Source organism: Rousettus aegyptiacus, unplaced genomic scaffold (assembly GCF_014176215.1).
Source record: "Rousettus aegyptiacus isolate mRouAeg1 unplaced genomic scaffold, mRouAeg1.p scaffold_m13_p_3, whole genome shotgun sequence".
Taxonomy (NCBI): Eukaryota; Metazoa; Chordata; class Mammalia; order Chiroptera; family Pteropodidae; genus Rousettus; species Rousettus aegyptiacus.
In genome coordinates, this window is record NW_023416306.1 from 73,543,396 (window position 1) to 73,560,512 (window position 17,117).

General features: G+C 41.1%; 1 protein-coding gene across 2 annotated transcripts in view; it reads left to right on the forward strand.

Moving 5' to 3' along the window:
• Nucleotides 1-17,117, forward strand: part of FAM120A (family with sequence similarity 120A) — a 102,208-nt gene that overhangs the window by 40,183 nt on the left and 44,908 nt on the right. For both annotated transcript variants that reach the window (XM_016125370.2, XM_036239070.1), the window contains exons 6-7: nt 11,281-11,378; nt 11,618-11,898. In XM_016125370.2, coding sequence (XP_015980856.1) covers nt 11,281-11,378; nt 11,618-11,898 — 379 coding nt within the window. The remainder of the gene's footprint in view (nt 1-11,280; nt 11,379-11,617; nt 11,899-17,117) is intronic.

Consider the following 17,117-nt stretch of genomic DNA (forward strand, 5'->3'; position numbering starts at 1 on the left):
GGGGACAGATCATGGCACCTTGGTCTTATTCCTGGCACAGGGGGCATCTAGTAGATGCTGTTGAGACAGATGAGACACAGGGTTCTGAGACTGGGCATCCTAATTCCTTACCCACCCCCACCCTCCCCAGCCATAGGTGTCCTGCTTTATTAAAGTGGGATACTTCCATGAATGTGAAGAGTAAATATATGTAAAATGCTTTGATGAATGCTTGTTACACAGCAAGTACTGCCACTGCCATTCTTGTAGGAATAATGGCTGGAAAAGGTAGTGAGTAATTAATGTTGAATGAAGGGTCAGAAGGCCTTAAAGGAGCTCACAGAACATATTTGGCACTTCCTGTATCTCTAAGTGATATCTGGTTCTGTGACAGTTGTGGTTTAAACTATCATTGTTGTATAGCTGGGACTAGAACACTTATTCAAGAGGAAGAAATTAGGAGGAAAAGGATAGAGAAAGGCATTTTCCTTAACATTTGGCATTGATCTGAACGGATAGATGAGTTTTAAATTAGGTTTAACTTTGAGCTTAAAAATGTGTAATGTTCCATAAAGTGCTTTCATGTTTCTATTAAATCATCAAAAGACATTTTGAGGTAAGTATTTTATAAATGAAGTTGACACTCTTGAATTCAGTTTCACTTTCACTCCTCTGTTTTATGGAGAAGAGAGGTATAATTAGTAAAGAATTTGGGGTGTTTAGGGCTACATTTTCAGGCAAGTTAATGTAGGTGATAAGTACCTATAAAGACTCTACAGATCATTTCCTGATGCTTCTGACTCTTGCAGAAATCCTAATTGTACAGCAAAGGACTCACGAAGCACTGGCACAGAATCACAAAGGGCAGGAAGTGTGGGGCCGTGTAGAGTTCAAGGTGGCTTGTGTTTGGCCTAGAATTTGGGATGAGATTGGAGAGAGGTTGGGAAAACATTGGGAAGGAAGGTTTATATCAACTTATATACACGATTTGGAGCCAAAAGAAATGGATTCATATAAAAATCACTTTTTTTTTCTTATAAATATAAAGAAGCAAAAATAATCTGGATAGGGTGCTCATTGATTTTGCCTGTACATGCTAATAGGGTCCCAGTGTGGAATTAAGTGAAGAGTGAGTACTGAAATGGAAATTGAGAGTCTAGAAGCAAAACAAACTTGGGGAAATGCTTTCTTGGCATCCCAAATTAGTACCCAAGATATAGTTCCCATAAAAATATTCTTATAAGTATTAGGCAGGTCATAAGTGGTATTTTCCAACCATGTTCTATTATATCATTCTACAGAAAAATATTCAGAATTTTACGTAACCAGTATTGGAGCATAACTTTCTCGTTCATTAGAACCTGTCTGTATTAACCATTTTAGAAATTGGAATATGTGTAGAGTTTTGAGAGTATCACTTGGGAATAGAAATGGGGAGAGCTGACTCTAACCAGTGTTTTCTAAACCTGGCTGGAATTTTAGGTTCTATCCCAGAACTGTTATATCAGGATCTTAATTGGCCTCAGAATTCTGTATTTTCAAAAGAGAAACCTTCCTGGCTGGGCCCATGTGGATTGGCTTTGGGGAATGACTGCTTGGTCTTCGTGATTTCCTTCTGAGCCTGTGGTCCTCTGCAGCACTGAGAAAACCTCAGATGTTTACAGAGTTATTCAGTGGTTGTGAAATTTGCAGAAGAAAACTCACATGCTATAAAGTCTGATCTGCATAGTGTGTGGTCTTTTTCAGGGTGAAAAAAAAGAATTATCTTCCAGTCTATATTATCTTTGTACTGTGGACTCCCAGAAATTATCTATTCTTAGATACATTTTAAAATAAATTACAGGTGAGATTCATATTGTTTTTAAAGATTTTACTCTGTCAGAAACACTGTGTTGGAAACTGGGGATCTAGAGATGATTATAGTTTTGACATCCTTGCCATCACAGACATTAATGTCCATCTCATCTCACCAGACAACCCCCAGTCTAAATAAAAACACATGCTTTTACATGTCAAGATTGAGTTGTCAGCAACATTTGGTTCCCTGGTTAAATGACTCAGTAGTTCTCAAACCATAGCTGTGCTTCAAAATCATTGGCAGAATTTAAATATAGCAACACAGAAATGATAGAAGCTACCTCAGGTTTATGAATGTAGACTTCATAGGCACAGAGTCCTGGTGTATTTGTAAAAAGCTGCCCAAATGAAACCAAGGCCCAGGGAGTCTAAAAAAGCAGGTATGGTGTCTTCCTGGCCTTCCTCAGTGAAGAGTAGATGAACTCTCACAGCACACCCATTGCAGGGCCAAAATCTTAAACACTGACACTATCAGATGCTGGCAAAGATATGGAGCACCAGGAACTCTCATTCATCGATGGTGGGAATACAAAATGGTATAAAACTAAACATACTCTTACTATAGGATCCAGTAATCATTCATTCAAAGGAGTTGAAATAATATGTCTACACAAGAACCTGCACAAGAATATTTATAGCAGCATTATTCGTAATTGGCCAAACTTGGAAGACACCAAGATATCCTTCAGTAGGCAAATGGATTTATAAACTGTGGTACATCCAAATAATAGAATATTATTTAGCACTAAAAAGAAGTGAGCTGTTAAGTCAAGAAAGAACATGGAAGAACCTTAAATGCATATTACTAAGTGAAAGGAGCCAGTCTGAAAAGGCCACATACTGTGCTTTCAACTCTGGAAAAGGCAAAACTATGGAGACAGACAGTTAGGGATTTCTAGGGTTTACAGGTGAGAACAGAATGAACAGGAGGAGCACAGGATTTTTAGGGCAGTGAAACTTTTTTTTGGTGATACTATAAAGTAAATACATGTCTTTATAAATTTATTTGTCCAAATCCCTGGAATACACAACGCCAAGAGAAGGAACCCTACAGGAATGTGAACAGGAAGGTCAAGGAGGAGCAGTCTAATTAAACTAATGCTTGATGAAATCAGTGTTTATTTCTGTTTGATTAAAGTTTGAGAGTGAGGTTTAGAGGTAGGGTAGGAATTTTGCAAGGTGACAATAAAAAGGAAGTATACGCAACAGTGACAGTGTGTGCAAAGGTCCTGAGGTGAGAAGAGAGGGTGTGGAAGAAACAGAGGAATGTGGTTGGAGAATACGAAGCAGGGAAAATCATGGTCAGGTGATGCTTGTCTGGCAGGGCGCTGTTTGATTTTAGACTTACTCTTGGGACCACAAAAGCTCATTGAAGGAGTTTTCATTATAAAAATATAAGTTATTTTGAAACTGTCGCAAAGTATTTGAACAGGAAATAAAGCAAATGTTACTAATACCAGAATCCCATCTTTCCCTGTCACATTCCTTTGCCCTCCAGCACCCTGAATTTTGTATTAATGGTCCTCTTGCTTGTCTTTATTGTATTTGCACTGAGGATTAATTGGATATGTGGAAGTAGGCAGGCTTCCCTGGGGAGCTTTTCTTGAAGGGCGCATTGTATAGAGAAGTTCTGAGATGGGTGCCTCAGACCAGGGAGAGAAGGTGGGACCACAAGCGCAGAGAGCAGTGCAGCTAGAGGAGTCGTGGCAAGAACAGTTATCAGCAGAGGTGAAGAGGCGGCCTCTGTGGCACTCACAGCTCCCAAAAAAGGCTTTAGCTTTGCAGCTTCTTCTGTACTGACATACATGGAAGAGGGCAGGATAGGTGGCCAGCACCAGTCCTCCAAACCCACCTGCAACACTTCCATACAGAGTAGGACTTGACATGGGAGGGAGGATTAAACAGGCTTAATCTGTTACAGAGATGATGAAAACTGAGAGGGGAGGGTGTTGGTGCCCTTGGTCCCTTGGAGCTTAGAAGTAGGAGATCTGGTGGCAACCAGGGGAGGGTGCAGGGCAGCAGGACTGCCCAGCAAATAAGAGAATTGTTCAAAGAGGACCATATCGAAATAGGAGCTATTTCCACTGGGCAAAGAACAGACTATACACAGCAACCACAAAGAAAGGGCTCTGGTTCTCTCTAGTACAGGGGTGCTTCAAGTCCTGACAGCCCCTTAAAGCTGGCCACATTTTAGCAGACTGGGTCAGAAGATGCTAGTTCACAAAATGCCAAACACTGGTGACCGATGTATAAGGGAACAGAAACAGCTGCCGTCCTAACTGCAGTGATGGGCCTCTAGATTCAGGGCTAGGGCTCAGAAGGGCTTCTGTGTCATTGGGACGGAGAGACCAGGGACAGTTGATGGGTTCTCATCTGGGCTCTGGCTTTCCTGGAGGGCATAACTTTCCAGTGACTGAGAAGGTAGATTCCTGTAGCCATGTGGTCTGCACAGCTGGCACTCACCAGATTGTTCATCAGCTGTTGCTGGGCATTCTAGGTTCTCTTAATATAATAGTCTTCTTGAAAATATGGCTTACCTGCCAACAATATACTTTCCCAGCATGCGAAGCAACAGTTAGGAGAGATCACTCCTGAGTGTGAAGACAGTCTTATGAGTAAGACTGTCTTATTCAGCTTATGAGTAAGGCTGGGGGGTCTCAGGAAACAGGTTGCACTGTCAGGACCATGGCGGGACACATCCAGAATTCAGTGTGGCGTGCTCAAAACAGAGGGTGTTGGATTACATGCGTGTGCTGTGGGGGAGGTGGAGTACAAGCAAGCAGGAGTGAGAGAGAACATAACTGCCCGTGCTATTCCCGCATGGGCAGTCAAACTGAGCCAACGCCCTCAGGACCCTATCCTTCTGCCCTGAGGGCTCATCACACCCAGGCCTCCTGATGAATAGTACCAACCCTGCACACTGTGCAATAACTTGCCCCATTCTCACTCAGCGGTATATCTCTGAGGTTCTTCGTCACTTCACATAGTAGGTTTGCCTTTCTGTTTTCAAAACTTATTTAATATCCCACAGTATGGATGCGCTATAATCTACTTAACCATGTCCCGTGGTCATCATCTAGAACATTTTCAGTTTTTTCAGTATTGCCTTTTAAAAAAAATTTTTGTGACCAGGCATTCAGTATTATACTGTTATTACACTTTACTAATAAGTTTTTGAAATGTAATCTTTTTTAAATTTAATATTTAGTCATAGCTTTGCTTACCCTTTCCAAGGTTTCTACTTAACTTTTTTTAATTATTAAAAGCTTTAAGTGTAACAAAAGAAGATAAAAGGTAGTATCATGAGCAGTTCTGTGCCCACTGAACAGGTTTAACAAATGATAGATAACATTCGCTTCACACCTTTCTTTAACCCATTTCCCATTTAGAAAAAACATCATTCACTGCCATCATTAGTTTAATTTTACATAAACATACTCTTCAAGGCCAAAGCAAGTCTGACTGGTTTTTAGTGTGAAAATAAAATATAAAAACTTGTTGAAGTTATTTCTAAACAGAACTTGTCTCTAGTCCTAATGTAAAATGTTTATGGTGATCAGAAATTAATAATTTTTGTGTGGTAATTTCAAAGCACAGAACAACACAGAGCGGAACATCACATTCTGCAGAAAAATATCACATTTCTCTCCGGACCAGCTTGCCATTGTTGCTGTTGTATGAGCAGCAAACTTTGCAGTGACCAGCTGGATTCTGTTTCCTCGATGTTGGTCGTGTGCTCTTGGGGAAATGTCATGCAGACAGGCGAGGAGGTGTGACATCATCAGAGGACGGACAACCTCGAAGACATTGCTGCCCTGGCTTGTAATACTTTTCTAGCATTCTTTCAGTCGGCGTCACTCTCAGGTTTACATGGCTGATTGTTCAGGATTGTCCTTCTTGAACAGGATGAAGGAGTTCAGCACTATAATGTTGAGAAGGTGGCAAAAAAATTTCTCATACCGAAATTTGTGCCTTTTGTGCTCAGTTGTATAAGAAGGATGCACCTGATCAGCTGAGTCCACTGCTTACATATTCTTGTTATAATCCACAATGACACATGGCATCTTAATTTTCTTTCCATTTCTCTTGTCTCCTTCAATCAGTATCATATGGAGTGTTGACAACATCATTACCTCTTTGTCACACCATTTCAGTGTCATAAGTTCAGAGAATTTGGCTACAGCCATCCCCTTTGCAAACTTTTTTTTTTTTTTTAGATCATTTAGTATCTGTTTTCTGTTCAAACGAGCTGTCCCAACTGCTTCAGTCCCGTTTCGAAGTAATCCTCTGAAAAGCAGAGAGGTATGGCAAACTTTGGGGGTAAAGTTAGGACTATAATCCGTGAGTTGTTTTGTGGAAAATGCTTCCACAAGAACCGCTGGCAAGTATTCTCAAGTCGAACAGGAAATGGGCTAAAGAAATACATTAGGCTTTTCTAAAAGTCATGTGTCTTCCCTTAAATAGGCTTTTATATTTTCTTACCTTATAATACAGAATAAATAGTAGTGCTTTGATTTTTACCTAAATGCTGTATTCTTGTCATTCTGCATTTGATTTTTTTTTGAGATGTGTCCATGTTCATCCTTTTTGATTTTTATCTTTTTAAAGCTGATGTAAATGACATTGATGTCAGTCCCCAGGATCTGACAACATAGATTCTGCCAAAGGGAAACACAGACATTATGTTGAATAGAAGGTCCTCTCATTCTTTCTCCTCGATCCCTAAGCAGATCTTCGGGTTTTCTCAGTCTGTTCCCCTGACCTTTCATTCAGTTTTTAGTGAGTTTATTTTAGTTGATGTGATATGAAGTGATATAGGCTGTCTAGTCTTGTGGCTTTTTGAAATGTCATTTTTTTAAAAACTTGAAAATTAGTCATTTGGAAGAACTGAAAATACATCTTCCTTTCAGCTGCTGTCTGTTTTAAAAGTCTGCAGAGTGTATCTTCCCGAGACCTCATAGCCATCCTCGGGAGGAATGTCAATTCAGCTTACCAGTGACTTCCAAATAGAGGCTGTTAGACTGTTCTTGTAGGTTGTGCTTTTCTAAAATCCACAGATGGACAGAAACAGATGTGTCTTGTTTTATCATAGACTTATGAAACCATGTAGGTGGCTGAATGAGACTTAAGTGTCCTTTTCTACTTTCTAGATCTTCACTCAGTCAGTGTAAGCCCAATAATTCTTTGCTATTAAACACCTACAATTCAAACTCTGATTTAGTGAACCCAAGAATTGAATAGATTTGAATAAAATTTGAGATGAATCTGTCACTGCCCAAAGTCTTGCTATTCAAGACTGAGATGGACTTGAGTAATATGTGTCTTGTGAGGTCCACACATGTGCTACCCAGACTCAGGGACAGAAGAGATTTGGATACAGGGGTGCTCATATGAGTAGCAGGCCCCCTCCTAGCCGTGGAATATTCCTGTACCCACAGTCAGACGTCCAGAGCAGCCCTTGTCATTGTCGACCCACTCTAGTTCTCAGAAAGTTCTTACTTACACTGACCAGGAATGTACTTCCCTAGATTTTTTTCTCCCATTGCTTGTAATTCTTTCAGGTGCCACCCAGAATATCCCTGCTTGCTTTCTCATCTTACTTTACTCAGACCTGTACTGAGGCTTCTATTGTGAGGGCTTCTCTCCTGGCCAGTGGCCTAAGGCTCTGCCCATGAGGCCTGGCTGGCACTGCAGTTCCAGGTGGCTGCCCCAGCTCTTTGCCGCTGAGAGTTGATGCTCACTGGAAATCAACAAGGTTCTGTCCTTTAAAAGCCAGGGATGACTTCTCTTTCCTCCTGCCTCCCTGCTTCAGCTGTTCCATCTGATCTTCAATCTGTCCTGGCCCTCTGAATGGACTTAAAAGGCCATACTGATCTCCTGTTGATTCCCACTGCACTGCCTTCAGAAGCTATTCATCTAGGGAAGGATGGAAACAAATTACATGAAGTTCTCCTTCCTGTAATTTTATGTGTGCCTTAACTTCTATAGAATATTGACATTGAGTAAATACAGTTGACCCTTGAACAACATGGGGTTGGGACACTGACTCCCTATGCTGTTGAAAATCTGCATATAACTTTTGACTCCCCCAAAACTCAACTACAGTCATTCCTTGGTATGCAGAGCATTGGTTCCAGAACCCCCAGGTCCCTTATATAAAATGTCATGGAACAGTGCATCTGTGGACTCAACCTCAGTTTGAAAATACTGTTTTCCAACTAAGGTTGGTTGAATCTGGGGATGTGAAATCCATGGATACTGTGTATTTTTGGGGAGGTGGCAGGGAACTCTACATGTAAGTGGACCAGCACAATTCAATCCTGTATTGTTCAAGGGTCAACTATAAACCATTTCAATGTGGTTAATGTAGTTTATAAATTTTTGCAGGCATAGAAAACTAAAGTTGGTTGGTGGGGAATATATTGATTTGTCTTTGAATCTAAATTTTCAGAGCTATATTTTTTCTGTAACACTTGAAAATCATGCATCAGTACCTGTCAGCATTGTAGAATTAAAAAAAATACTTCTTTAATATTTGTTTTGTTTAATGTAACATCTCTACAGTAATATGCCTAGTAGTACATGAATATTTGTTAGTTTGGGTTAGGGTTGACTAGTTCTCAATATGGCTTCTTGGTTAACACCATTTCTTTTTAAATTCTATCTTAATTTAGAGAAAAGCTGGAGAGTTTTATACCTGCATAGTAAGTAATGTGAGGGAGTAGATACAGAAATGGTGTGTCTTGTCTCCTACTCTCCTACGGTGTACAGCTAACTAGGCACAGCTATAAGGGTTGCAATGAATACTTCTTTCCTCTTTATTTTCAAAAAGGTCTTTAATATTTAAAAAGTAATTTTTGAATTATGAAAATATTTTTATATGATAATTAAACACTTTTTTCTCCTGTCTTCTGTATTTAGTCTGTGTGTATTTTTTCTAACAAAAGCCAGCCTCTCTAGTGTTTGTGAAAGGAGAAAGCAAAATTGGCGGTTAGTAAGCTCCGTTCACTCCTTGAGCCAGTATCAATTCTGAGAAAGATGTCCTTGTCACATGGAAGACAGACTATGGCTCTGCTTAAGGCTTTGTGAACGAGAACTGATTTACAAGAAATTATGCAGAGATGAGCCCTGGCTTATTAGGCACTTCTGCATCCTTCAGAGAAATGTAGACAAATTAATTCACTTGTTAGACTAGGTTATAATAGAATAGTAACTAGCTCTGTGGATTCTCAAAGGTTTATTTGAGGTCAGTGATTATAATATGATTTTAGAAAATGTTTTTTTCCTTGGAAAGTGTTGCTTTTAAGTTAAAATATAGTTTAGAGTTTTTGGTTTTTAAGGAAAGTGTGCTTTTTAGGACGTTTGTAGCATATAATGGCCCCAAATAGAGTAAACGAAAATGCTTATTTTCATTTGTTTGCTGATGCTGCATAATTGACAGCCTTTCATTTTTATTACTCAGAAGTTAAGTGTGGTAGGTCAGTTACAAGAGATTTCAAACAAGACTTTTTACAGTGATTTAAATAACAATATTAGAGCTTGAATGGATTCCATAATATTCTTTGGCCCCAATCTGGTCACAATTCAGAATTACCTGAGAAGGGACTTTAACAGTTATATGGTCTTGTATTTTACACTTGGAGGTTGGGATCTTAATTTGATCAGGAATGTCTCATTGTGTATGTGTGTCTGGTGTAAGTGTGTGTATGAGTGTATGGTGAATGTGTGTCTATGCATATGTACGCATATACACATGCGCTGCCAGCCCTATGTGCTTATGTGCCAATGTAGTTGTCCCCAGCCTCTGTCCCATAGTTGTCTCTGTTCAGTGGGAGGTGGAAGCTAGGCTGAACTTTCTCTTCTGTGAGCCAGGGTCACAGGGCTAAGGCATCTCTGAACTTGAGTTCGAGGTACCTGGAGATGGCATCTTCCAAGGGATTGTGGCTTCTGAGGCTTGTGAGCCCTAATGGGTGGGAAGAAGTGAGCAATGACTCCAAGCTCCCACTCTCCTGGACAGAGTGTGCCCTCCTAGCTCTATCAGGACTGGGTTGGCTCAGGGTTAGGTGTCAGTGGAAGTTTTCTTTCAGAGAATGAGAGGGAGGATTTGGAGTACTTTATTATTATATTTAGTTAAGTTAAATGTTTTTATCTTGGCAAGTTGGCGGGGTGGATCGTGTCTTTCTTGCCTGGTGTTGCTCATATTCCAAGGTTAAAGAACTACTCTTCTTGGTATAGGACTTTGGCATTCAGGTATCTTTAAGTTTGGGGGTTTTTGTTTTTGTTTTTTTTAACCTAAAGAAGAGATTGTGTAGCCATGAGGGCTCCAATGGGGTCTGTTTTGTGTTCTCACAGTGTGTGTTTTCTCTGCATCTTGGGTCACAGGAATGGTGCCCAAAGGCCCAGCCTCATGGTGACCTCGCAGACACCCCACACCTAGTTGTTCAGCAAGTGAACAAAGCCCCAAGGAGTCTCCTTCCTGTTGTCCTGCATTAGTAAATTAATTCTGATATTTTGAAGTGGTTTTGACATTAGACCATACTCATCCCCTGTCACCAGTTGTGTGGGTGCAGATCACGCTGCTGACTTTGCCTTTGTGGTTGACTGCACCTGGCTACCTCTCCTCAGACCAGCAGGGTGACTGAGGGTCCTGGACATGGAGATGTCTAGGGTGCTGGCTGGGTGACTGCTCTGTGTTACGTCTTAAAGCTGACGCAGAACCCAGTCCTGCCGTGTGTGCAGCGACTTTTCCAAGCGGCTTCTGTTTTGTGCTTCATTGTGACAGCTTGAGGATAATGAGCAAATGCCAGTGCACATCAGAGCAGGTTCATAAAGTCATGTTCTGAGAGAATACAAAATCCCACGTTACCGATCCTGTAATGCATGTTGAAATGTGTTACTTAATCATGGTTTTGCTAACGATGAAAAATGAAAAATACAGACAGCAAAAACCACACTTTTTATATTTAAAAGCTTGCTAGTAGCTAAGAAACTAGTTTGAGTTTAAGTAGAAAAATTCTGTTGCTTTATAAATGGAAGGGGAAGTGTTCCGTCCCTATTCTATTCCTTAGTGCTACATATAGTATCACAGGGACGAGGCTTTGTCAGCAATGAGCAGAGAGACTGGGTAGCCAAGAACACCTGTCCAATTAAAGACTAGGCAAACCAGTCATTCTCAAAAACAAAAGCAAAAATACTATTAGAAGTTAACTGAAAATTCTTGAAAGTTAAAATTCTAGCTCCAGTGTATAAAATTGGTCATCATAAAGCTAAGTATTTTTTAATGTTAAACATGAATTTCTGAAGGTTTCTGAGAAGTAGAACCAATGGTGTGTTGGCACCTGAGAGGTATAGGACAGATGGGACATGTGCTAGCCACTGTGGTGTTTTAGGGAAGTGTCCTCTGCTCAACAGTTGTTTTGTTTTCTCTCCATGTTGATGAAACAGCCAGACCAAATCCATTTGGAATGCCTGGGATAGTGCCACCGTATGTCCCCCCCCAGATGCTCAACATTCCACAGACCTCTCTGCAAGCCAAGCCCATGGTAAGGCCTATTCTTTCCTTCCGTGGCTGGTCTGCCCTGCCTTGGGGGGCAGCTGGCCTTGACAGCTGCATATGCATCAAATTGTAATGAACAGTAAAATAATGTTTTAAGCTCTTGAATTGATATGTGAAGCAAGTGCCAATATTTGTTGAATTAGCCAAGCCAGGAGTACTAACAGGAGCCATGTCCTGCAGGCAGCTTGTGCGTGTGTAACCTCTGCCCTCTGCCCTCTGTTACAGGCTCCGCAGGGGCCCAGCCCAGGCACTCCGGGTCAGGGTCCACACCCGTACAGCCTCGCTGAGCCGGCCCTCACTTTGGAAACAAGCGGAAAGAATCTGACTGAGCAGAACAACTATAGTAACATTCCTCATGAAGGAAAACATACTCCACTGTATGAACGGTCTTCCCCGATCAACCCAGCTCCAAGCGGCAGCCCCAATCATGTGGACTCAGCGTACTTTCCTGGTTCTTCTACGTCATCATCTTCAGACAATGATGAAGGCAGTGGAGGAGCTGCGAAGTGAGTGGTGGGTTTCTTATGTAGCTCTTAGTCCCTGGGAAAGCCACCTGTTGGCTGGCTGGCTGTTCTCAGAGGTGCAGTTTATGACAGGTAGGTGAAGGTCTCTCTGGGCTGGGACTGGGATTCCTCAGACATAAAGGAGAAAGGTGGTTAGATATTGCCACAGGGCTTCCCAGGCTGAAAGTCCATTCTACTGGCCTGTGGCCTTGGCCCGCTCTAATGCTGGGGTGGAGTTTTAGGAAAATTGGTCTGTGTGACCCCCAAATATGGTGAAGTTGTCTGCTTAGGTGCTGCTGATTCTTTCTCTCTTGCTGTTTCCTCCTGTCCCCTACCCTAGAAAGCATTTTTAGTTGGACACCTGTGACGTTTAGTCTCTCGGCTCCTGGATCAGGGGGAACTCTGAATTTCCTCTCTTCCTGAGTTCAACAAATCCCAATTCAACAGCTTATGGGACTATAACCAAAATCCTAGAAAGCTGCCAGACCTAGCTTGGAGTTCTCCCCAGAGAGGAGTATTTTAAAAATCATGTGTTCCTAAGGGAATGAATTTTGAAATTTGTAATTCGTTAGAATCTGATTGAGGAAAATCTTAAATGTGCAGTCCTCCTCTTATTAAATCACCTTATGTGTCTAAAAAACCTGATTCAAATAAAAGAAAGAAAAAAGGAAAAGAAAGGTTCTTTCCTTTACTTCTACATCTGTATAAATGAGTGCCCGGTGACTCTTCAGCTCACAGAAGTCTGAACAGCTGATACATGTCTCACAACCCTTTCCACCCTGGAATTCTAAGGCACTGAGTTTTTTTTTTTTTTTTTTTTTTTAAATCAACTTGTATCAGCAAGATCAAGGTATCTGTGTAGTACAGATTCATCTTAAGAAATATATGAAGAAAACATCGGACAAGAGAGACTGAAAGTGGGAGCATTTCCAGAGATGTGAGATTTAAGCCGTGGCAGTGGGGACAGAGCTGGACGTACATGGGGTGGAAGGAGGGGGTGGCCTGACCAGCAGGAGGCCATGTGAGGTGGAAGCTGGATAGTGTAGAGTTTGTACTCTATTCTCAGAGGAAACACCCACAGCATTTGCTTAGGACAGCCCTGGGGCTGGAGAGATCTGAGTTTCTTTGCTCTGATCTGAGTTTCGTTGTCCTCAGGATGGACAGGTGTCTAGGTGGTGAGGCCATTTACCTTGGAAATTACTCCACAGTTGGACTCTAGCACCTCTGATTATAACAGCTTCTGATTGACTGTAGAAATGTTTGTAGTTACAGTACTTATAGCTTTGACTTGTGCAACAGCAGAGGAGGTAGCCTGCCATTACCCCAGCTGCGTGTGTCCCTCACCTAGTCACCCCTCTTCATCCTTCCCTGTTTGATTCCTTCAGGCATTTGCACTCCCTCCACCTTCCCACAGGTGAGTAAATGATACCAGAATATGGAAGAGTCCACAAAATAAGTGATTATCATTTCTGCAACAGAAAATCAATGACTTTTTTTTAAAGTCTGGTGCTAATAGGTGATGGGGACTGTTATAAAAGAGAATTAGTTCCTTCCCCACCATAAAAAAAGCTTTCCTACAAATTAAAAAGAAATAAACATGTAGTTCACAGAGGGAACACAGATGATCAATAAAATATGAAAAAATGTTCTCTAAGAGAATCTAAGGAATGCAACTTAAAACATAAGATACCCTTTTTTTAACCTATGAAATTGGCGGACATTTGTTCTTAAAGGTGACATTCAGTGGGGAAAATGGGTAGAGTTTGTGGGATCCGAGTTCTTGGCTGTCCTGGTAGGCCCTCTGAATTTGTGGTGTCTGAGAGTGTGGGCACTCCTCCTGGAAGGTTAGCTTCTTTTGAGCTTAAAAGTGGGTGGGTGGGTTGGGGGGAGGGTGCATCACAGCCACTTTGGCAAGAGCAGAAATATGTGTGTCCCAACTCCAAAGAATGTTCTGATGTAAAAGGAAATGTACACTTAGGTGTCCTGAGGAACAGCAGTTGCTCAGATGACAGCTGGGTGTGAATGTGCCTCCTGGCTGGTCTTTGGGTCCAGACACGGGTGCCTTCACTGTGTGTATGCATATATACATGTATGTATGTACACATGTGTGTGTGTGCTAGGCAGGCCCTGTCTTGTACGTACCCCCGTTTTTTACTACCTTACCTGGCATTTTATCCTCTTCACCTGGGCGTGTTCAAATGTCTTTCCCACTACACTGCTGGAATGGACTTGTGGGTTTGTTGTTGTCTTGAAGTGGATACATGTCTCCGAAGAGTTTGCAGGTCAATGCCGGACAAGGAGTCTGGGGCTGTGAGGGGCCCCCTATATACAGATGGGGTGAGTTGGGTGTTCCTTCCGAGATGGAGACGAGCTGCCTGGGCACCACTGCAGCTGTCCTGAGTGTCCCTTCACTTCTTCAGAATCACAGCCTCCTGTTCTTACTGTGGTTCTGTGTCTATAAAAGTACTAGCCCAGTGCCATGACAATTATTTTGAAGAAAGTAAGAAAAATATGTGCTTTCTAACTAAACATTTTTTTCTGTTATTCTTTTTCTGAGAGTATAATCAACACATACTTTTTTCTCTATTCTTGGTTAAAATTAAAAACGAAAACAAAGACAGTGTTCTTGTTTTTCTTCTCATTCTTCCTGACCTTTGTCAAATCTTTGTAATCCTATTTTGGTTAAGAATTACAATTGAATCTTTGTGAAGGTTGTATACTATTTTCATTGGCTTTTAGAAATTTGAATCTGATCTGAGGTTGCTAATTTGAAGATTTTAGTTTTTTGTTTTACCTTTCTTCCTACTTACCATCTCAATACAAAGTTACAGAGTTGAAACATTAGAAAATACATTATAGAAAATCCCCCGTGATCCCATATCTAGAGATATAACTATTTTCAAAAGATTAGTGAATATTCAAACACTTTATTTTCTCTGCATAACTAACATTGATTTTTACAATAATGGGATTTTTTTCTTAGGCACAGCATCTTCCCTTTTCCCTTATTTATTCTTACTCTACTATGTGAGTATGTATTCTGATTTGTGTGTAAATGTAAGTATGTGTACCCTGAATATTTCCTTTTCCATACTTATTCTACTATGTAGGTATGTTTTCTGATCTGTGTATAAATGTAACTGTGTATGTACACTAAATATCACTTCGTGTTTTTTCATGTCGTTACTGACATTTCTAGGTGGATATTTAAAAGTCCTATTAGGAGAGAAGACGGCCTTAATTTTTCTCTACTTTATTGACTTTATTTGTACAGTTTGTTCCATTTCCTTGTACAGTTACGTACACATTGATTTTGAGGTGTCATGTCATGGTAGCAATCTATGGAGTAAGCTTTGCAGACCTCAGCATGATCCCTTGTGGGACCACATCTAGGCTGTGGATGATCACTGTCAGCACCTCAGGGACTGTTGGCCAGCTTGGAGACTTGTTGCTTCCAGGGCTTAGTCCTCCCAATGTCCCATGACTGGTCCTGCCAGGTCCCATTGCCACTTGTACTGTGTGACCTGAAGCTCACTGGGCCCAGTGCACCCAGCGTGGATGGAGGTGTCTCTGGGTTATTTGTGAGTTAAATTAGCTGATGAGTTACTACAATAAGTGATAGCTATCACTGTTATTTAAAAAATAACTACATGCAATAAAAAACTAGAATATTGATTTTATTTTTTTAAATAGCACTTTTTATTTAATTTTAAAGAAATTTTTCTGTTATAGTTAACATACAATGTTATATTAGTTTCAGTTGTACAACATAGTTATTAGACATTTATATAACTTATGAAGTAATTACCCTGATAAATCTAGTACCCATCTGACAGCATGCGTAGTTATTGCAGTATTATTGAGTAATGTGACATACCTGAAGAATTTCATTTAGTGCCCTTGATCTGGTGTCCCAAGAAATATGCTTTTAATGCTTCTCTTTTCCTTTGAGTGGTATTAGTGTTTTTCTTCTACTCTGAGTCTTGGGCTCCCTTTCCAGAGAAGCTGTGTGGTTCACAAAGGGAATTACATTTTACCTGCCCTAGGGTACCCAGTCCCAGACAGGCTAAACACAGCTGCAGGTTTTTCCTTTCAGATTGTTACACTATAGTGCCAGACAGATAGTGACTTTACATTTATATTTTGACTTTTTGACACAAGGTAAGATTTCTAACATATTCTCATGAAAACAACTCTGAATTACTTATACATATTGACAAAAATTAATAATCATTTGTGCCTCTATGTATCCTAGCCATCCACTACCCATGTCCATCTCATCTCACTCAATCGGGTGTCCCTGAACCCTCCCTGGCAAGTGAGAAAGGACAGCCCCACAGTCAGCGTGGCATGAGGAGTCCTGCTGAGCACAAGACAGAATCATTCAGGACCAGTACTTTCTCCACTCCCAGCTTGTGTGGAGTGGAGACCCAGATGTGTGGCATTAGCTTAATTATGGGCCTATAGAGACTACCTATAAGGTGTTTGTATGTGTGAATCTTGAGGCTTCCCTTGATAGAGAGCCCGAGTCGTCATGCTCTACAGTAGATACTACCAGGCCCCACCATTAGAACTCTGGTCAGGGTGGGAGTCTGTTGACTAGGAACAGCTGTGAGTTGAGTCCCCATTCCATTCCTGAGTTGGGAAGCAGACAGATGAAAATGTACACATGCTCGTTGAAAGTTAACTTCAATTGGCTTGACCGTATCTGTAACCTTATACACATGCTAGATATTGCTTCTATGGATTTGATCTTTTACCTTTCTCTCATGTTTTTTCCTTTCCTTTCGGTTTTATTTGACATCACTCTTTCTTTCCTATTGACAAGTAAGTCAGCTGTGGCCAGTGCTATCTTACTTTTCTGCGTCATCAAGGCAATCCACACCCGTGGCAGTGGAGTGAGAAGTCACTGTGACTGGTCAATTTTACACTCAGTGTAAATGCACCGCAGTCTGTTTCCATCCTGGCATCGTGAGCCTGCTGACTAGAAAAATGTGCAGGAGAGAATTCAGTAGTTAGGACAGTTTGCTATCTTCTACCAGCTTTAGTGCAGAAAAAGCCCCAAGCGTACTAGAATGAGGTTAGGCCTTGCAGCATGTCTCCGAGAGTCCACAGAGCCCAGTGGTGTGGTGCTAGTCTTTCTCCTGCCACTGTTCCTGGATTGTGAGAATCATTCTTTTCTGTTGCTTGCCTGCTGCATCGAGTGTGTCTGTGTAAAATCC